Consider the following 23,325-nt stretch of genomic DNA (forward strand, 5'->3'; position numbering starts at 1 on the left):
CAGTTCAGAGTGATAAGTTAACCTAATGTGCACATCTCTGAGGTGCTGAAGAATATCAGACTATCTACTCAAGCTTATATTTTCCTTCACAAAATGTTTTTTAGAAAATAACCCATCAGGGTTGCCATTTGGCCTTCTGAGTGTTGAGCCCATCTAAGATTCCTGGTAGCACATGCAGCAACTAATATTGAAAATATGTTGAGAACAATCAAAAAGGTTTTCTTTTAAATTCTATTATGTGATTATTTACGGAGTGTCTGTTCAGTGTGTACTTATCACCCCTTCCACTTTCATAAAACCAAAATGTGAAATGAAGACTCTGCCTGAGTTACTACTTGGGCTTAAAAAAAAAAAAAAAAAAGATCAGTTTTAACACAGGCATGAGGTGCTCAAGAGATAGCAGTGAGTTTGGCTGGGCTTCTTGGCAGAATAACACATTGGCTGGTGTCCATCAGTATAGTGCAGCCCTCAAGTCTCACCATAGATTTCAAACACAGTTCAGTTTCTAGCCTTTGACCAGTATACTTGTGGGCATTCAGTCCTAAGCTTTTGGCTGACATTAAAAAAAATTATCAAAATAGTTTTAAGTTTTAGTAATCGCTTCTATTCTTGCCACTACAAATCATAGTGCTGTTTCACTGGTGGGTTCAGTAGGAGTGGTGTTAGTGTTTATGAGTTCATTGTTGCAGCTTGCATGCAGTGTCACATCCTAAACTTCATTTCCTTGCCATTGTCATTTGGCATTAATTACATTGTAACCAATTTTCTTGTTACTCTCATACACATCTTTATAACATAATATTAATATTACCAAATAGACATTTTTCCCCGGCTTTATTTAGAAGTCTCTGTACTAATTGTAAATGACTCTTACTTTTTTTTTTCCAGCAATTTCTCTAACTTAGTTACTGCTTCCAGAAGGATGAACTGATATACAGTACACAGTGTTTTGGTGCCATAAATTGTTTTGCTTTGATATCAGTTATAGACCTTATGGTGAGCCAAGATAAATGTAGAGACACCCCTCTCATCCACAGTTTATTTTGAAGGGTTTTTGTTCTCTATCAAAACACAAGACTACCAAGCATCCCTTTATCAAGTCATAGGCAGTGATATTTAATTCACTGTTTGGAGTGTTTTTTTTATCCTAATAGAGCCAGTGCCCTAGATTCAGATCCTCCAGATCCTTGTCTTTTTGGAGTTTGCTTGTTTTCCAAAGGGATTTCCTGCCACATCCCCAAAGATATACTGGTTTTGGTTAATTGGTACAGCCCCTTGGACCCCCATGAATTTTATTGAACGGGTTTGTGAATGTAATATTTTACAGGATTTACATGTTTGCTTTCTGCATTCATTGTGTATCTGTGGCAACTCATTTTTAACATTTTTTGTTACACTTTTGTCAAATACTCTATATAATAAAAGTTTTTTTGCGTTATTTTACTTTGTTTGTCTACAGCCTGAGTATGCTCATTAATGAGCTGTGTCTGACTGCCAAGGAGCAGTGAATTTCCAGGCCTTTGAAAATACGCATCATTGGGTCTGTAGATCTCATAAGTGCACTCAACTAAATTTTCTTAAATTTTAACAGACCAGCAGTTTGTTGTGGTTACAGCAGGGCGAAAGCTAAGTTATATCAAGGCTACGCTTTGCATTTTTTGGTCAACTTGTGGACAGTTGCCATCATCCTTTTAAGTGCTCCTAAAATGTAAGTACAATGTACTTTATTTTTTATGATTAGCTATTTGAAGTGGTTATATGCAGTTAATTATAATGTATAATAACATAAATAATAAATATAATAAATAGTAATTGAAGTTTTTTCTAAAACAAAGCTTTCCTTTTTTTGGTTAAGAATATCCATTAGTTTCTCTTGAAACTGCACAACAGTTAAAAAAAAAAAAAAATTGTAAATAACATTCTTAAACTCATCTAATTAAGTTCATGGTCACAGGAGTTAACAAATGACTGGTTTGTTCAGTGCACATTATACACAAATGTGACTTGTAGATGCCTGAATGTGAAATGTATTCATATTCACAGCATTCTTATGAATAAATTATAACTATACTGCCTGCAATATGGCACTGCTATTTCACAGGGTCCCAGATTCAAGTGTAGGTATATTCCTTTTGGGGTAGCAGTAAAAAATTAGCATTATAAGAATGTTTACTGACTTGTGCTACACAGAAGTTTCATTGAAAAGCTTTACACTTTTGTAGTGGTTCCGGTATCTGTCTGGGCTCACTGGGAGACCGGCAGTGCTTCTCATTCACCAATTCTTTTTCTTTTGCTACAGCGTTCTGCATTGTCCATCTGGACAGATTTTGTTCTGAAATGCCAAATAAAGCACAAGAGGTAAGTGTCTCCTTCAGTTTGGATCGTTTTGGTGCCAGTGACAAGAGATTCTTGACAGGAGACAAATACCTGGGGAACATTTTTGGAGAACATAAGGAGCAAAGGACTCTTCCTTTATGGACCATCCCTTTGTCAGGTGTTGGTCCATTTTTGGGAGGGCAAACAGATGTTTAGGTGGTTTGTTGCTAGGGGCATTACATCTAAAGGGACATCACTTCCATGTTTAAGAATTTGTGAGGAAGATAGGTATGACTTTAAGTAATTGGAAAATGGAGTATGAAGGAAGATATCCTGCCGCTTTCAGGCATTTCAACAGATGACAGAAGACCAGGCTTGAAGATGGGTGAAAAAAGCAATGGCGTTTATGAGATCAACCCAATTGCAGGCTTTGCTCACAATGGATAGTCAAGCTTATAAGTAGTATATCTCTGGACTGAGTGAGAAAATCATGCAAATACTGTACAGGAAAGACATGCAAAATCCGTGTTAGAATGAAAGTAAATAAAGTAGAATAAATATAGTAATGCACCTCAGTGAGAGACCATGACAATAAATCAATAGATCTTGACGTTTTTCCCTCCCGCCATTCACTTTTGGTATATACAAACATGACGCACGTCCCTTTTTTGATTTGCGATGTCAGGGTATAGGTCACGTTTTTGTGGGAGAAAAGGAAAGGACTGATCAATATTAACCAATTAGTTAATTACTAGCTTTACTTTTGGCAATGCCAATAATTACTTACAAATGTTAGTAAGCTCCTACTGTACTTTATTTTCTGTACATTTCTCTGTAGATGGGGTTCCCAGCCATTGACATTACAGTGTATCAAGGTAACTGAAACATTGATTTAAAAAAACAGAATAATACAATTAATTGATAAACATAAATATTAGATTAATACCATCACTTTTTATATTGGCATAAATATCAGGTCGCAACACAGGAGAGACAAATGTACAGAACAGGGGCTGCTGTTTGCTTGTTTGGAGGTTTTCAGGGATGTCTTGATTTTTGCCTTTAATATTTTCTTTTGGAAGTTTAGTGTTGCATCATACTTGGCTTGTTCATGCTCAAATAAATGGGCAGCCATTGTTGAGAGGTAGTTATGCTGCCAATTTGCAACTGAAGGGTTTTTGTTCCCTAATTAGTTAAAAGCTTGTAACAGCTAGAAGTTTGTCTGACATAGGTACTCATGAGCTTGATACACAGTAAGAATTCAACATGCCAGTTTTTAGCTGTTATCTGTCGTAGAGTTCTAATTTGTGCTGGCATAAATAAATTAGTTTTACAAAACCAAACAAGTCTTTGTAAGGGTTCAAGTGCCGAGATTTGTTCGCATAGTGTGCACTTGTTGTCTTTGGTACGAGTCCTCTGTCCACGTCTGTGGTGTGGTGTTGTCCTCTTTTCACTGTCAGCTGTAATTTCACAGGGAAAACCTTTGGCACAAGACACAGATTCCCTCCCTAAGAAAAGGCTTCTTCTTGAGGCTGTGTCAGTGACTGGGCTGAAACATGCGGGAGTGGATCTTAGAGCTAGTGATGGTTACTGGGATTTTCAGGCCCCAATAGAGTGGATGAGCTTTCTGGCTCTAAAGATGATGAAGAGATGCAGGCACCAAGTTTTTAAGGGAAGGTGCAGCCCTGCAGAATTGATCTGAGTCCAGATCTGTGGTTCGCATTCCAAGTACTCCCTGTGTACTAGAGAACACTTTGAGTAGTGAGAAAAGCGCTATATAAATGTAAAGGAAAAGCGCTATATAAATGTAAAGAATTATTATTAATTTCAGGTACATGTCCATGCAACTTGAGTGTGTTCATTGAAATAAACAATTTGTGATTACAAGCTTAATGTTTTTTTCAAAGTCAGAGTTATTTCTTCAAAATCATGGTATACAGTATATTAATATGCCACATGAACATTTGATCTACATGAAATGAAAAAAACTTAAAACATGCCAATTACGTTAACAGTGTTATTGAGCATTGGTCCACATCTTGAGATTACATACATATTGCTAAATAAATTGTCCATGTCATTTTAGCAATTGGAAAAAAAAGTAAATCATTTTTGTGAGGCTCAGCCATTTTAAAAAGAGACTGGCTATGCGCTTCAAGTCACTGCTCGTCTCCCTCCGCAACAACCTGGTGATTTCCTCTAGCATATACTTTTCACCTCGAACAATTATCTATACATGCAGTAATTGACATTATTGAAAGTTGATGCCTAGGTGTGAATTGCTATCTCCATTCTTTAGACATTTAAACAATAATCATGGAAATAATGTCACATTTAAAATCGCTCAGTCTTTCACTACATATGATGAAGAAGACTATTTCTGCACTCCAGCTAATTCAGTCATGGACCATAGAAGGCATCTGTAGAAAACGGTAATTATGAATGCATAGATATTGCTGAAGGACTCCGTAAAATAATATGGGTGAGCACCATTAGCAGTGTTCAGTATTGGAATAATAATTATTAAAAAATAATTTAAAGCTGACTTTAAAAACAACATGGTAAGAAGCAGTGAAATTTACTAATTCTACTCATTTAAAAACATTGTTCTCAGTTATTTTATTATCATATCTTCAGTAACAGTGACTCAGCTGAACTATACAATGCAGTAATTGGTTTGTGCCACTTCAGCCTGTTTTTTCATGGTTTAGCTCTATCGCATACTCTGCCCTTTTCATTTCCACAGCATCTTTATTATCGTAAGTGCACAACACAAAACAAGGTAATGCTCAGTGTTGAGTGGCATTGTGTTGGTGGCGTTAACTTTTTCAAAAATCTAAGGCTTTGATAAAAAATGCTATGCTGTGTAATCAGTTCAAATTTATTGTTTGTAGTACAAAGTACAATGGAACTGTTAGGCGCCCTTTGACCAACATGCATCATACTGCCACTGTGCATGAGTCTCACTCCATAGGCTACGTAGAATATGACACAAAATGTAATAGGTGCAGAATGAAAATTGGCACCTGCCACAATTTCTCCACCCAACATGTTCCATAGTTCATGTTTTAGTCAGGTAAAACCGTATATAAAATCACTGGGAATGACATTTACAATGCTACTCACGTGCTTGGTGTAATCGGCACACAGTCTCCACCAGTTTCCATGTGGGTAGCACACAATGGAAGGAGAAAACCACAGGAGAAGAGCACAGTGCTACAAGGTAGCACGCTCGTGGACACAGCACACGTGACAGTTTTCTGTGGTTGATGCTGACATTTAACATTAAACCCCTGTGTCTGTATGTGATTCAGTATGTACACCAGCATTGCATACAAAAAAAGTATGATTTGAGTACATATGGCATAAGAAAAAACTGCAGTGGCTACAGGTTTTCATTCTAATCCTTTTCTTAATTGGTGACCAGTTTTTGCTGCTAATTAACTAATTTTCCTTTCATTTTAATTGACTTGTTTTTTTGTTTTTTTAGATCTGTTCCCCTAAATTTCTTCATCTTTCCTCTGAATTGCTTCATTTGTCTTCTTGAATTGCACCCAATCAGAAATGAATTGTAAAATGAGTGAGCCAACAGAAGACCAGCTAAGTCAGGGCCTCAAACTCCAACCAGTTTCACTGCAACCGGTTGCTTATTTAGGCACTGAGTCGTCTTGTTAATTAAACCCGTTCTTTAATTCCATGGCTTGTTGTTGCTGTCATTGTGCAATAGCATATATTTCTACAATTGAAAAGAGCACTGTTAAAATCTTTTGGTGACCTCAGCAGATCAACATTCCTGATGGACACAGTTTGCTTTGGTTCATGTTTTGGTTCATTTTATATCTCATTATTGTTTGGCAGCTAATTAAAGAAAAAGAAACAATTAATGGGTCTGAGTCTTCAAGGGCAAGTCAAATAAAATTAATTCAAAAGAAGTTAATTAGCAGTAAAAACAGGTCACTAATTAAAAGGGTTACTGTGAAAACCTGTGGCCCTCCAGGAGCGGAGTTGGGGACTCCAACATTAAATGGTTTATTATAAGAAAAGAAATCGGAGCTTAAAAATTGTTACATAAAATGACTCCTGCACTCTTTTGCTGTTTGAGGTTTGCAGTTGTTTGATTTCATCTTAGTCATTATATACAGCTACTGTATGTGGAAGTGCCTTCCTAATAAACACAGACTCAGCAGGTTTATGCCGGTCTTATTCAATTTGACTTACTGCCACTGCATTGTAATCAGCCTGTCACAACCGGAGATGTAGCAGTCAATTTGTTTCAAAAGCAGTATGGGTGAAGCAACATATTCTTTACAGTTTTGTAAGTTGCTTGATGAACATAATCTTTAACCATTGTTAAATTATTATAATAAAAATTGTTAATATCTTCACAACTGTTTAAATCACCAATGTATTTCTATGCCAGTGGGAAAAAGTATATGATCAAAATAGTGTGCAGAGTTCAGTTCGGCCTTCTCTTTACTGGTTGGTACTCTACTGGGAAGAAAGAACACAGCACGTTCCCAGTGCCATCTCTTTAGTAATTTTCTTCGGGGATTAGCTCTGTTTCATTGGACTACTACTCCTAATGGTGACTTAGCGCTCCTGCCTCACAGCACAAGAGTTCTATACTCGGGCCACACTGTCATATTTCTGGAGCTTGTATGTGCTCTTCATTTCTGCGTGGGTTTTTCTCCCACATCCCAAAGCCATATACAGTAGGTTAGACCTCTGTTGGCCCAGTATGAGTGAGTTGTACCCTGCAGTGGGCTGCTGCCTCATTCACAGTTGGTTCCTGCACAGCTGCACAGATAGGTACTGGTATTCCAGTGATCCTCTAATTGGATAAATGAGTGAAATATGAATGAAAACGTTGTGAGTTCCACAGTTTAAAAGGGCAGTTAAAGTACGCACAGTGTATGCTAATTAAAACAATGAATATGTGAGTAAAAACAATAAACAAATGCCTATACTAGATGTTAAATTGCTCTGAAATATGCCAGAGCCTACTTTTCACTTTATTTTTATATTTTTTTTTTTATAATTGGCAGGATGCTGTTATTAATCTCAAGTCCATACAAGAACTCTCCAAACAGCTAGGTTTTGAGTGGACGATCATTGCCAATGAACTGGGATTTACAAGAGCTGAAGTCAGGCAATTTCATGGTTCTTCTGTAGAGAAAAAGGTGCAGGCCCAGAAAATGCTGGAATGCTGGTAGGTTTTGCATTGTTTTGTTAAAATAGACAGTTATTGCCCTAATGTGACTGACACCAGCGTGAACAGCTTCCAACAAATTGCTGAAGTTTATACTGCCCAGGTAGGCAGTTCATAGCCATGGGTTTTCTTTCAAGTCAGTTACTTTAGGTTATAATTGAACTTGTTTTATTTAGATGGCTGTGGATCAGGACAGGTCCAGTTCAAAAGCCATAGCCAATGAGAGCGTGTGACTTGATTTTGCACTTTTTAGTGTTCATTCTGAAACAAGAAACATAAACTATAAAGACCTGCAGTTCCCGTAATGTAGTCCCCTGTAGCAAATCTTTGGCCACCTACAAACACGGAACACCCTTTTCAAGTTTTTGATCACTCTTCATAGAGTACAGTGGAACAGAAATATATCAAATCATTTGCACAAGCAGTGTTGCGCTATGTACTGGTCTTATGGTTTAGCATAAACTCCCCAAAACAGTCTGAGCAGCTTTCATTGATGTTCCAGAAGAAAACTTTCATTGGCATATCCTGCCATAGCAACTCATGTACGCTTGCCTTAACCTACTGTTCCCATGTATCTTCGATCAATGGCAGCAGTGACATGCAGTGAGGTTCATGGCTGGTGAAGCACTGACTCCTTCAGAATGACATGTACAAACATATGAACCCCAAAGAGTAGCTTATTCACTATTCAGCTGGCAGCATGCACATTGACTACTGGTTATGATTCATATCGCATCAGCATTCTTTACACACAGATAGGTAAAGTACATATTTGGCTAAGAAAGAATGTTACATTTATAGCGGCGAGAGAGAGTGCATTTGCTCTGCACCCTCCATGTGTTCTAAATTTGCCGTTGCAATTTCACAATTCATACTCATTCAATACAAATGAAAGTATAGAGTGGCATACAAAAAAAATGGATTTTCTTTTTGACCTTAATTGAAATATCTGTTTTTTTTTTAAAGCTTTTAATTCTGATGCTTTAATCAGTTTTAATACAGACTGTTCAGCAAAAGGATATTTTATTTAAGCTCAAAATTTAGTTTTGAAATATTGGATTGTTCTTTTCTTAGTCTGATCCCACTTTTTATAAAACTGAAAAAATATTTATGGTCTTACCTTTATTTATAAATGAAGTCCATGCTCCTATCCTTCTCCATGAAAATCTCTGTCAATTTCTTGTAAAAGTCCTCCTTATTTTCCTTTAGTTTTAAAAGTCTTAACTTCCATTTTGGAAGTCAGTCAGAACAAAAAATAAAAATAAACAGACCGCTGCAGTGCACTTGACTTTCTGATATCTCTAACTTATTGGCGCCCAGAGCCTCTGTGTAGAAGAACAGCAGCAACAAGAACCTGTTGGGCTCACATGTGCCCCTTATAATGCGGCACTGTACCATCTGCCTCACCTTGTGCATTTTCACTGCGGTTTTATGTCCAATCAGCAAAACTAGATATGTTACACACATTCATTAAAGATATTAGCCAGACTGTGGAATGTCAGGGTGTATAATAAACGTGTCTGCAAACCTTATATTGGCGATATACAGAGAGACCGCAACAGGCACACGGCAATTGTATGCATCAACCCAGTGTGTGAGGGACAGCGCAGTCCGAGGTGAGGTGAGGCTTGTCAGTGTTGCACTGGAAATGCGCCAATTCAACGATTTTGACTAAAAAAATTATCTAAATAATTGGAATCATACAGAGAACAAATTTACAGAATGGACCTGTGGACACATTTATTTTATGTTATCATTATTAGTTTTTTTTTTGTTTTTTTTTACTTTTCATACCTCCCCCGACCGCATGTCCCTGAATGGCAGTGTTAATCACATAAAGCCCAGTTTAATGTGACGCATTAGTATAAGGAAATGTTTGTATCTATAATGGATATCAGAACATTGTTAAAGTGTACTTTGAGCAGGGTCGATATGATACGCTCCAATACCAACACAAATTGCCCTCTAAATGAAAAAATGGTTGCAATGAAAAGGCACAGCTAGTGTGGCACTTGAGAACCTGGGCAGACTTAAGCCTGTTTTACACAAAGGAAGCAAAAAAAATATTTTCTGTGCAAACAAAACAACCGAGAGGGAGCTGCAAAAACATACCATATGAGAGAAGCTGAGGTGCTGTCATCACTCAGTGTCTCCTGAAAAAGCAAACAGGAGGGAGATTTATGTTGAATAATGCAGAGAACAGTCTCCATGTCACAAGAACACTGCAACACATAAAACAGGCTACCAGATGCATGACTGGATGAAAGTAAACTAGTGCATGCCTTCAGGATGGCCAGATTGTATTCTTAAGACAAAGAGATGGAAGGAGTTTACCTCCTTTGGTGCAGTGTCAAAGATACGAGGCCACTGCTTCGCTAATAAGTTGTCAGACACACACACACACCTACCATTCCCTTTTTGATTGATGAGAGTAGTTCCACTCACTCAGGTGGCACTTGCTTGTTTTCTCTTACCTGTTGTATTCTGAGCATTCGTCTGACTGTACGTATATTGGTTTTTGAAAGTTGCATCAGATAAATTACACCTACCAAGAAATGGATGTCTCTGTGCTCAGAACCTGTCCTTAGTCTTAGTGATGCCCACTTTTCTCTCAGTCACTTCTCATATAAAATAAAAATAGAAAGCAATCATGTGTCATTTACAAGGTGGTTAACATTCTAAAATATCTCCAAATATCTAAGTGAAAGTCTCTAAAGCGCTCGGTGAGTTATTCACCTCCTGTATGTTTATGCTGAAAACTCTTGGCTGCTACCATCATCTAATTTGCCAGTATTCATTTTGCAAACTGCCATCTCCACTCCGGGATTTCAGGGAGCAAGGCCCCTTTGAAGAGGGAACAGCCATGGATGAGATACAAGTCTATGATTAATAAACACAAAAGATGCCCATGGCCAGGCCAGCTGAGAACTAACCCTGCATGACTTTGAAATGTGGAAGGAAAATCGCTAACACACAGTGAGAGAGAGCATACAGATACCAGGCAGACAGGTGCTCAGGCCCACAATTGGGTCATGCCTCCTTCCACCATTGAGAGAACTGCTGTTATGTTGACTGGTGCATGAGAGGTGGTTTTATGTTCAAGTTTATTGTTGTGTACATAGTACAATGAAACTGAGAAATTCCTGTCTCCTACAGTGTGATGCCAAGTAGAATACCAAAGACGATAACATCATACATTCAGAGCAACATGTATATATATGTACAGGACGTACAAGAAACACTCTTGCAGTCGTTGGCATGAGTGACTGTTTAGTAACTCTACGGTGGTTAATCAAAACTGTCCCTGAATCTAGTGGTGTGAGTGCTTAATGTTATTGTGGCAACAGGCTTCATACTGGTTGAAGATGTTAAGAACTGCACTGTACTTTGTTGCCAGAACAGACTGTATGAGGTCTACATAAGATGTTACATGTGTCCCGACGAGAGGACCCCCTGCATGCCAGGGATACCCTGTGCTGCTTTCATTACTTATTAAAGTGCTTTGCAGTCCTGCCTTGTGCCTGTTGCTGTCAGATGCAATAGTCTGTGGCTTCCAGGTGCCTCACAGGTTGTAAACCTAAACAGGTCACTAAGAATTTACGATAGATTGGAAAATAAGGATTTTGTTAGTTTTTAGAAGAGTATTCAAACTAGATAAGGACAGTTTGAACCATCTGGCACTTGTCAAAGGATGGCTATAAAGTTTCCAAAAAATACATGTTGGAAAGCAGCTGAAACTTCATTTTTGTAAATAAACTAAAGTGAAAAGTAATCATCCTAATAGTATTAAATAAAGTGGTATGCCTGCAATAAGAAAACAGAAGTATATTATGAATATATTTCCTTGTTTTAAAATAGAAACACCACTGACTTTAGAATTACGATCAGGGAACTGCCTTGTTTAATGCTGTGCTAGAAATGACATTTTTGGCTGGGAATCTGTAAACATTACATTGTGTTGCATTTGACACCAAATTAGGCTGAGACTCTCTTCAGTCCCGGACAGGTTAGTGAAGCTTTAGAACACAGTGTGCACCTCTCACTTCAGTTTGTTTTTTTTTTTTTTAATCTAAAAACCTCACACTGCTGCCCGATAAGAACACATTAGTTATCTAGCGGCAGCAGACATCACGCCTTCGTCAAAACAACATGAATTTGGAAGTGTCCAAAAGTTCCACACCCCTTTACTCTCCCGGGTTTCCTCTTTAATAAACAGGTATGAAAGGTCCTGGAACAAGCTGAACAAGACCAAGCTCCTGCAGGATGCATTAGAGCGTGCTGGCCGCCAGGACCTTGCTGACAAGCTGCGCTGTCTCCACTGGGGTCATCAGAAACTGAGCCACAGAGTGGAGCTTCCTTCTGCCTTCCCTTTCCTCATTACTGTCCATAAAACCATCAACAACAGGGAGGGGCTGAAGAAGATCAACCAGCTAAGTCAGAAGAATGCCTAATGTGTCAGCCAAGGTGATCCTACAGTACCATACGAGCGTTCTAGATGGCATTTCAAACTGTAACATGTCTATGTCAAATACACTGTGAGCGAAAAAATAATCATCTTTGTTAAAATATTTTTTTTAGTTTTAAATGTGCATCTGTTTAAGAAAATAGGATTCCTAAGGGTTTGGGTATGAACAGATAATCTAAATGTTTGGTGAAGCAAGCCTGTGACTGTCAGAAGGGAAGATGTTATCACAGTGGAGGTAAATTTATTTCTGTATAAGGTTTAGGTTACTTTATTGCAAATTATTCAAACTTCTTCCTACTTAACTGTGGGGCTGGTACAGTGTTTACTGATGGTGCCTCACATCGGACTCTCGGCTTGTTCTCTGTCTATGTACTCTTTGTATGTTCTCCCGGTGTCGATATGGGCTTATTCTTACATTCCTGGGTTTTGAAATGGATCAATGTCCTGTCCAGTGTTGCTTCCTGCCATGGGCCAGGTGCTGTCGGTCAGGCTGCAATTCCCTGTGAGCCTGTAATGCAAAAGGCATATTCAGAAAAAGGATCAAAAATGGAAAATAAATTCACTGCATTGGTTCATCATACAATTCTACAAGTAGCAAGCATCACATTAAAGAAGAATCCCCAAAAAATGGGTACCCGAGCTTAGCAAGTTTATTTTTTGGGGAGCTATTTAAAGTTATGATTTTAGCGTTTACAATTCATCATTACAGGCCAGCCTTATCTTAATTTACATTTCATTATAATATCAATTTGACACCTCAAGTGCTTCATGGTGAAAACACAAATTGATGAATTGATAAACAGAGCAGATGTAGGTATGTACTGTATATACAGCATAGTGTTTTCTGGTTTATGTATGATATAGTTTTCAAAGTCAGTCCACCACTCTACAGCTGCAGCACAAACAAGTAAAGTGCCTACACAATAAATTGGTGAAGGAAACTGAATCTCTCACAATGTGCTTTACAACTAAAGAGAACAACCACCAGCACAGCATTAACACCCTATAAAATTCCAACGCACATAATGTTAAGAAGTATAATGGAATTGGTGTTTTTTTTTTTTTTTTAAGAAGGAAGAAAAGCCTAGTTTTTATCAGTTTAACAATATTACATTACAGTATTGCTAATATCTGCAGGGGAAATTACAATTAAAGAAAAGAATTGTAGCACAAAATAGAATCAAGTGACATGTAAAGTGGACACTTAAGACAAAGAAACAATCCAGCAAGAAGATGGTGATCAGGCATTGGTGAACTCTGGGAAATGTAAAAGACACTGGGGGGTCTGCTGGTGCCAATCCCAGCCAACACAGGGCACAAAGCAGGAACAAATCAGGGCACACACAGACCAAGCACACACTAGGGACAATTTAGGATCGCCAATGCACCTAACCAGCATGCTTTTAGACTGTGGGAGGGAACCGGAGAAGCAAACCCTGGTCTCCTTATTGCAAGGCAGCAGTGCTACCATTGCGCCACCTTGCCGACCTCATTTGAATCCGTGGATACTATAATAGGCTTGTTCAAAATCAAATCATTAACTTTTTGTGAGATTAAATTGCATTGACTCCCACATCACTATGTTATTCCTTTTTCTATAATAAAAAGGTGGTCTAAAATAACCTACCCAAAGTCACCCTATGCCAGTGACACAAGTACTTGTGTGTGAAAAGATCGTGAAAAGATTGTATTGTGTTATTACAGTAAAGATCTGTGAAGCGATGTAACAGTGGAAATGTGCGCACACATGATTACACACTCATACCAATGTTGGGTCCACATTTAGTAACTCCTCCATGATTTGAGTGGTCTGTACAGCCTTGTGCACATTTCCACTGTTACATCACTTCACAGATCTTTATTTTAATAACACAATACAACTTTTCTAAGTCATTCCCCCCTTGGTGCTGTCTCAGAGCTAGAATGGCTAGCACTTATCATTGCTTTCAGAGAGGCCACACTGAAAAAGCTCTAGTCTGTTGCTGCCCCCTAGTGGGCACTGGTTGGCTGTACTAGGGCTTTAACAACAAAATGCAGGCCATTTTTTTGCCAAGACAGATCTCTGCCAGTTAGTAATGCAACCCCAAACTCAAAAAAAACCACACACCACCTTATACAGTGACTAGGTGGTCACCATTATTCTTACTGTCACAAAAAATGTCCAGATGGGAAATGGACATGTACTTTCAAGCAAACTCTTAACTGCTCTTCACCTTACACACCATATTACTGTTGAATTAGAAGTCCAGATGTCATTGTTTTATATGTGTCAGAAAATGTGATGTTTTAGTATTGCTGATATGCAGGTCCAAATAATTTGAAAAGGGTAAGTTTATCCCACACACTCCAACCCTGCTTCTGACATGAACCACATGATCTGGTGATGGCTGTAGGTTTTGCTTTTTTTTTTTTTTTGTTTCCAGTGTCACATTTCCACAAAACAGATGTTTGCAGAACACCCAATAAGTTAATTTCCATTTTCTAAACTTTGTTTTCCCTTTATAAGGCTGATAGTAAAAAGAACCCATCCCAATAATGGCACAGCAATCCTGTGGTAGGGAAGTGTAAGGAGTTAGACATTGTTGGGGTACCTGATTAGCTACCCTGAATAAGACAGGAGTTATACTCCAACTGGTTGGGCAACTCCACTCATGAAATTAGTGTAGAGAACAGAGGAAAAATTCCAATTTATTTTTGTCAGGGTCTTGAGAGGTCCGCATCAATCCAAGCAGCAGCAGTCACAAGGCAGGTCTTGGAGTGGATGGATGGTGCACTCCCATCTGCCCAAGTTAGCGGCAGCAGTTTGTCTAACCACAACTGGGGAAAGCTGTGCAAACAGACAAAAAGTATCCCAAACTGTATTCCAAGAGCTACAGCTCATCTGCTGTTTCAAAATGCCCTTAACTGCACAAATCCTGCATTGTGCAATTAAATCAACAACGGAACCTTAGACTCACAGTTCCAGACACTTGGGTTTACAATCAAATCCCAGTCTGCTCCCCCCTCAGGGAGTCTGCTTTAGCTGATCTTTCACATCCCAACGCTGTGCATTTAAAGTTACTTAATAGCTCTAAGCTGGCAGGGGATACACATTATTTTTTTTTTTGTATTTTCTGATTTTGCTCAGTTTTGATTTAGCTTCAGTTTGACGCTAGAATGCAGTAAAATGACATTTGATGTCAAAATGATCCAAAAACAAACTTTTTTTCTTGGAAAACAACAACAAACACAAAGTAGGTGTAACACATCACACACAAACCAAACAATTCCTAGCTGCTCTCTAGGACCTACCTAAAGTAACTCATGGGCTGGTTTGCTAATGTGGCCATCTGGTGGCTCCGAGGCTAGGGATCTGCACTGGCAATCGGAAGGTTGCCAGTTCGAATCCCGTAAATGCCAGTAGGGACTCTGTTCTGTTGGGCCCTTGGGCAAGGCCCTTAACCTGCAATTGCTGAGCGCTTTGAGTAGTGAGAAAAGCACTATATAGATGCAAAGAATTATTATTATCTGTACAGCAACACACTACCTCCTTGCCAAGGACTCTTTACTCTCACTCACTTTCACTGTACTTTTGGAGTTTCTTCCAGGTCACGGACTTAACCATTAAGTTATCAGACCTCACGTTACAGCATCTTTTATTACAAAACCAGTTTTAATACTGTAGCTGAGAAGCCAAACAGTGCTTCTGCAAGGGTAAAGAAAGAAATGAAGCATACAGTCCTTTACAGAATTAATAAATTGCCCTAAATCAGATACGTAAGATCTGGATTCTTATGACCCTGAGCAACATATTATACTATCCATATTCTGAATGCATACATTAATAGTAATATTTAAATTGGAAACATTGTGGATAAAGCAACAACCAAATAATGTACAAACTAATGGGAAAATATTGACGACACTTTTGAGGAAATTGAAATAGACATATGCCTAATTACAATCTATTCATTTAACTGGGTTTAGTTCACCAGAGGGACATTTTTTCATACCTTGAGACTGAATAATCCACATGAGACAAATTACAGAGGTATCAAACTGTGCAGCCATTTTTCCTCTTTCTCTATGACTCTCCCATACGTATCACAACACATAAACAAATATAAACACATTTATAAAGCATTGAATAATATTGTCAGACCTGCTTAATTGAATTTAAGGATTTTGGCTGTGGCAGGAGTCTTCTGGACAGGGCACCTCTCCACCAGTGGGCTAACACACACGGAGACAGTCTGAAACTGCCAGTGAACTCAACGTGAGTGCATTCAGAAAACATGTCAGTGTCTTAAGCACAGTGACTGACATGGAAATATAAAGTGATGGGGTCCATTCTTAAAAAAGGGCAGATTTTAATCCATTCCATTGTCGAATGCACGACAGACCTTTGGTGAAAATCCAAGTAGGCCATCACTGTGGGGTGCTTTAAGAATTTCTTTAATGAGCAAATTAATCTGACTAAACAAAAAGGAACGGTTAGGTTTCATTCTACAATGACTGCACATGCCTCTATAGTGGCAAAATGAACCGAAACAAATGTCAGTTTCCAAGCTATTATAATGCCATCTACTCTGACCAGCAAATACAGTGCATTTTCAAAAATTACAGTCCTGTATATGTATGGACATCTTTGTTGTTATGATGCAATTCATGTCTTCTTTCAACTATTGTATATTTTTAAACCATAATTTTTAGTTAAAATATTAATCTAATGCACACATGGGACAGGAAACTCCATGCAGACATGAGGAGAACATAGAAAAGACACACAAGATGACCAGGCCTGTGTGTTATGCACTGCTTAGTAATCATGCAAGAAATTTAACTTGATGCAGAAATGTGTCTGGGACAGTCATTTGTGAAGAGCTGAAGAACCACTGTATTTTACCTTTGGTCTTTGCCTGGACACTTTATGGTTCACTTCAGAAATATGTACTAGCAAATTATACAAATTTTCTTGAACAGTTAACATTAAAGGCATCCCTGAGTATTTTATGAATAGTCATTCTTAAAATATGCACTAATGGGAAGATTTCAAAAAGGAGGAAGCAAATGAAGGCAACTTTGAAGCACAAGTATGGACAGAAAATGGTTGGATGGAGGATAACGTCTTAATTTTGTTAAATGTTCACTCACTCAAAAGTAATAAGCTGCCAAACAAGCACCCAAGTGTTGTTTGCTTTTTTGCATCACGCATTTAAACAATGCCACTGCGATACGCTCTAGTTACCAAAACATGACAAGTCAGGCAAGTCTAATTTGACTCGCAATGAGGGGCACTTGGGTGTGCAGGAATATTCCAAGCAAGGAAAAGACATAAAAAGCTTAGTGCCACCCCACATTTACGCTGTAACTGGACTGAGTAACTTCTGAATTAATAGAAAGCTAGTATTTAATGAGTAACGAATAAAAGGAATGTCATGGATAAACCCACAAGCTTCAAAAAAAAGACAAGGAAAAAATGTTCTTGTTTGACATCTCAACATTAAGCTAATACAGAAAATAGGAAAATATGTCAAGTTATAACATCTTTAGAAAACTAGTTTTCACTCCATGACATATCTTCTGTGTATATTACTGGTTCCAAACTTTAACTCCACACCACCTTAAAAAAGGAAAAGAATCCTTTAATTTATATATTGGTAGCAAAACTAAATGCTGCAAAATGCTTCTTTCATCCATTTATGTAACCTTCTTATCCAGTTCTGGGGGAAGCCAGTGCTGATCCAGACAATATTGAGCACAAGGCAATAAACCAACTTTAGTCACAGCACCAGACCATCGCAGGGTATACTTATGTGCTCACACTTACCTACCTATACTGGGGACCAATGCAGTTGTTTGAATTCATCCACAAAATAAAATAGGTTTTAATTAAAACTGTTAATTACCTTAAGATCAGATTGAATATTTTAAATTAACACCAGCCATTCAGATTTGTGTACAGTTAAATTATTTTAATTGTTGCAAAAGTTAAATTAGATTAACGTCTGAAATACTACAGTTAATGAGAACTGTTAGGCAAATAGGACCTGTAAACCAGACATGTTTCAGTCTGGTCTGCGAGGCTTTTCCTAAGAGACACTGGTTTACTCATACATCCCAAACAAGTACAGTACATGGTATGGCAACACCCTGCCCTAAACCAGGCCATTACTAGTGTGTGTTATTTATGTGTGTTGGGTTGGAAGACAAAATATAGTGATGACAAATACCTTGAACCTGTTGCTGCAGCATGGATTCTGGTGCCTCACAATTCAATAATGGAAAAAAAAATATTAAAAACAAGTGGATGACTAATTATCCTCTGTTAAATATGTAAGTATAAAACTGTAAAATTATGCAATTAATATTTCTGACTATTCACACAACCAAACTAGTTTTTTTTTTAACAATTTGAATATGTTACCAGCCTTTTTTTTTTCCCTTACTTTCCCAAAATATCAGAGATCCAGCCAAAAAAAAAAAGTATCTTCCATATTTAAATGTTAACATTTAATCAGATAAATCTGTTTAACAACAGTAACAGGGATTTCACTACCAAGTTTCTTCCTCTGAAAATGAGCTGGAGCTGCCAGACTCCGATTCTGCATCACTCAGTCCTTCAAAATCCCAGTCTGCACTTGATCCACTATGATCATCATCCTCTTCCATGTCAAAATTCCTCCTTGATTCAAGGCATGTTGGGTAAAACCGAGCAGTAAGGCAGATAAACCCATAGAAAATGGCATAATGCAGCAATCCAATTGTTGTCCCTATATTAATCCACTCGTCTCTGTCTGGATCGTACTCATGAATGGTAACACTACTTTTAACTTGGCGAGGATGAGAAGTGGTAACAAGTATGAGTTTGTTGTTTAGCCGGACAACCTGGCAGTTGTTTGTGTTGGAGTCAACAGGCATGTCCCCAATCCTCCTCCATTCACCCTGGGATGGGTTGTAAGCTTTCATGATAGGAGACTCACAAATGCAGAATATCTGATCTTGAAATACGCAGGCTTCTTGGAACTTGTTTGCCTTTAAAGAGGCACAGTTGAGCCACTGATTTCTCCGTGGCTCATAGCAAAGCAACCTTTTGTTGCTGACAACATAAAGACGATCGTTTAAGGTCACAACTTCCATTTTTCCAACTGAATGTGGTAAAGGAGCAACAAACGTCCACTCGTTCCTCTGAATACTATAGCATTCCACCTCCTTTCGACGATCATTTGTCAAAGGATCTCGACCACCTAAAACATAGATGTGGCCATTTACATAACCGATATCCATGCCAGTTCTATCCAAAAGTCTTTCTGCCAACTCATGCCACCTGTTTTGCACAGCGTCGTACACCCAAATATGTTTTTGCAAGGCTAAATACAAGTCACTCTCAGGAGAAACACAAACTGCAAAGCCTCGGACAGATTTTCCAAGAGACACATTATTTAGAGGAGAAACCATAGTAAAAACATCCCCAGAGTACGGGTCATAGCACAAACCTGGATTTTTCGGGTCACCAAAAAATATAATCATTTCTTTGGCGGTCATACCAATTCTCTTGGCAGGTCTCTTCAAGGAGAGAGACAGGTGACTGCAGTCATCCTGTGCTGCACCTTCTAAGAACTCCAGGCACTGTTTTTTTATGTCCACTTTGAACTTGAGGCCTTCTATGAATGCCTTGTCTTTGTCATTGAAATTGGGCCACCGTACACACTTGAGAACTTCCAGAATGACCCCAGCCTTTTCTGCTGCATTGGCCTCTAGCCACTGGATGGCAATAGCACACACCTTATTCTCACTGTCCACATCCAGTGTGTCCATCTGAAGAATCTCTTTTATCTGATTGATGTTGAGTTCACACAACTCCTTGCCCTTTCTGCAGAAGTGATGAAAATTTCTCGCAATAAAGGCTTTTGCTTTATCTTTCAGCTCTTGATTGTCAAAAGCATCCGCAAACTTCAGGATGCCAGCGCAGTTGGTCAGGTCCAGCCTCCTGGTCATGAAGTTGGAACAGGCTTGGCGGATATATTCCAGCTGTAGCATGTTCGCCGCGGCATACAACCTTTGGACATTGCCTTCGCTAATGGTCACTTTACCGGTGTAACAATAATCGATGATGAGGGCCATTGATTCGGCGTCCACGTCATGAATCTTCACTTTGGCTTGCTTGCTCTCGTAAAGGCCCCCCGTGAACATACTTTTAAAGTAAGGGCTGGCGGCAGCCAAAACGTTCCGGTTGCAGGTAAACAGCTTACCCGTTCCAGACTGCTCTGCGTCTGAAGTCTTAGCGGCATCGGAAAGCGGGCAGAGCTCTGGCGAGTCTACTTCAATGGTGACGTCTACTAAGAGACCGGCATCATAAAAAGCCTTCAGCTCTTTCAGGAGGCAGCGAGCGTGACTTACATCATCCAACTTTTCCGGTCCGGAGAAATACCTGGACACCGAGGCCATTGTTGTCAAAAGTCAGACGGCAAAGATCCTCTAAGGTTTTGTTGCGAACCGTTTTCAGGATGGATAAGGTTAAGCAAATTAGAGGCGCTCAAGAGCCAGTTTAGCCTGAAAGATGTATAAAAATGATGCCGCCACACAGTGCATGAATATGTTCTTCAACTCGAGCTTCCTCGAGACATCAATCTGTTTTAGAATTGTAATATAACAAATCGGTCATTACAATTCACGTATTTAACTAAAGACTCCTCCAGCTCAGCGACAAGCTTCTTTGATATTTGAGTGCCTAGTAGGACTGACAATGAGAACTCAGACGCTGTAAACACAAGTCTCACGAGACATCATAGACCTCCTGCGCTCATTGGCTGAGTTCACTGCTAATCAAAATGGGTCAACTCTGTATAGATTGGTTGAGACTGAGACGCTCAGTGTCATACGCTGCACCGCACTCCAGTCCAGTTGGCGGCAGTAACGCCCCATAAGTGGGTCTGCCAAAAGATTAAGGAGGAAGACAAAGAAAAAGCAGAAGACGTAAGACTTTCACTGTCACATGTGCCATGTAATTGCGCGAAAGGTTATTTGTATTTGACTCGGTTTTGTGCTTTATAGCCAGTATTTGAATACATTCAAATGCAAACGTTTAGTACTCAGTCTCTGTACACAGAAATGTTCGTTTTGCTATACTGGTAAGCTTGTTTTAATATTATGTGCCTTTTATGCTACATAGAAATTATCATTATAGTTCTGGGTTCATTTTCATTAAGAGGTCAGACAATTATTTGCTTGCAGCCAGCTATTTATTTGCACGTTTTATGCAAAACACTTATTCTACCATTACTTACACCTGGACAAAGCTGGCAGCACTCTGATGATTCTGTTTTTTATTTCTCCAGCACCTTCACAACCATCCAACCATTACTGTTAAGGGGAAAGCCCATACATATGCAAGTAGATCCTACGTTTACCTGGATAATGGACCATCTGTCGGGCAGACTGACGTTTGTGAAACGCAAGGGCTGCCACTCAGATATATATGTAAGCAACACTGAAGCACATCAAGGAACAGTCCCATCTCCTTTACTCTGTACACACTGAGTATAAATACAGCACCAGGTCTTGTCACAGAAATAAACTGGGGGGTGAGACAGTATAGGGGTCTGGTGGAGAACTTTGTTTCTTGGTGCAGAAAGAATTGTTTGCAACTTAACATCAGCAAAGCTGAAGAACTGGTTAGTGGCTATCGTCACACCCAAGGACCACTAAGGGAGTGGTTGTAGAGGTGGTACACTGAAGTTACTTGGGGTCCACAATCAGTAACAGGCTTGACCAGTCTCACAACAGGATCTATATAAGAAAGGGCAGAGCAGACATTTTTATCCTTAAGAGTCAGTTCTTTTAACAAATACAGTTGTGCTTGAAAGTTTGTGAACCCTTTAGAATATTTCTGCATAAATATGACCTAAAACATCATCAGATTTTCACTCAAGTCCTAAAAGTAGATAAAGAGAAACCAGTTAAACAAATGAGACAAAATATTATACTTGGTCATTTATTTATGGAGGAAAATGATCGAATATTACATAAAATCTGATTATGTTTTAGGTCATATTTATGCAGAAATATAGAAAATTCTAAAGAGTTCACAAACTTTGAAGCACAACTGTACATCTTCTACAACTTTGTGATGGCCAGGGTGATTTTATATGCTGTGTTGGTAACATCAGTACAGGAGAGGCCCAGTCAGGCTCAGTTATGGGACCCCCAGAGGTACTGGTGAAAGAGAGAATTAAACAAGATCGAATGATATTATGAACAATGATGACTCTCAAGTCAAAAGTTTTTCTTTTGAATTTTCTTCCATTTTATTCAATTTATTTAATTAAATATCCATCCATCCATTCATCCATCCATTGTCTCCCGCTTATCCGAGGTCGGGTCGCGGGGGCAGCAGCTTGAGCAGAGATGCCCAGACTTCCCTCTCCCCGGCCACTTCTTCTAGCTCTTCCGGGAGAATCCCAAGGCGTTCCCAGGCCAGTCGAGAGACATAGTCCCTCCAACGTGTCCTGGGTCTTCCCTGGGGCCTCCTCCCGGTTGGACGTGCCCGGAACACCTCACCAGGGAGGCGTCCAGGAGGCATCCTGATCAGATGCCCGAGCCACCTCATCTGACTCCTCTCGATGCGGAGGAGCAGCGGCTCTACTCTGAGCCCCTCCCGGATGACTGAGCTTCTCACCCTATCTTTAAGGGAAAGCCCAGACACCCTGCGGAGGAAACTCATTTCAGCCGCTTGTATTCGCGATCTCGTTCTTTCGGTCACTACCCATAGTTCATGACCATGGGTGAGGGTAGGAACATAGATCGACTGGTAAATTGAGAGCTTCGCCTTGCGGCTCAGCTCCTTTTTCACCACGACAGACCGATGCAGCGCCCGCATTACTGCGGATGCCGCACCGATCCGCCTGTCGATCTCACGCTCCATTCTTCCCTCACTTGTGAACAAGATCCCGAGATACTTGAACTCCTCCACTTGAGGCAGGATCTCGCTACCAACTCTGAGAGGGCACTCCACCCTTTTCCGGCTGAGGACCATGGTCTCGGATTTGGAGGTGCTGATTCTCATCCCAGCCGCTTCACACTCGGCTGCGAACCGATCCAGAGAGAGCTGAAGATCACGGCCTGATGAAGCAAACAGGACAACATCATCTGCAAAAAGCAGTGACCCAATCCTGAGCCCTCCAAACCGGACCCCCTCAACGCCCTGGCTGCGCCTAGAAATTCTGTCCATAAAAGTTATGAACAGAATCGGTGACAAAGGGCAACCCTGGCGGAGTCCAACTCTCACTGGAAATGGGTTCGACTTACTGCCGGCAATGCGGACCAAGCTCTGACACCGATCGTACAGGGACCGAAC

General features: G+C 39.5%; 2 protein-coding genes across 2 annotated transcripts; one reads left to right on the forward strand and one right to left on the reverse strand.

Moving 5' to 3' along the window:
- The first annotated feature begins 1,450 nt into the window (after positions 1–1,450).
- wu:fc50b12 (uncharacterized protein LOC103911624 homolog) lies at positions 1,451–12,061 on the forward strand. The gene is made up of 4 exons (XM_051927330.1): positions 1,451–1,708; positions 2,300–2,358; positions 7,362–7,525; positions 11,742–12,061. The coding sequence occupies exons 2-4, from the start codon at positions 2,338–2,340 to the stop codon at positions 11,974–11,976; spliced, it is 420 nt and encodes a 139-aa protein (XP_051783290.1). The 5' UTR covers positions 1,451–1,708; positions 2,300–2,337; the 3' UTR covers positions 11,977–12,061.
- A 4,465-nt stretch (positions 12,062–16,526) lies between these two features.
- On the reverse strand, positions 16,527–20,748 carry kbtbd7 (kelch repeat and BTB (POZ) domain containing 7). The gene has a single exon (XM_028799648.2). The coding sequence runs from the start codon at positions 20,415–20,417 to the stop codon at positions 18,525–18,527; it is 1,893 nt and encodes a 630-aa protein (XP_028655481.1). The 5' UTR covers positions 20,418–20,748; the 3' UTR covers positions 16,527–18,524.
- Positions 20,749–23,325: the final 2,577 nt, after the last annotated feature.

Source organism: Erpetoichthys calabaricus, chromosome 4, assembly GCF_900747795.2.
Source record: "Erpetoichthys calabaricus chromosome 4, fErpCal1.3, whole genome shotgun sequence".
NCBI classification, from domain to species: Eukaryota; Metazoa; Chordata; class Cladistia; order Polypteriformes; family Polypteridae; genus Erpetoichthys; species Erpetoichthys calabaricus.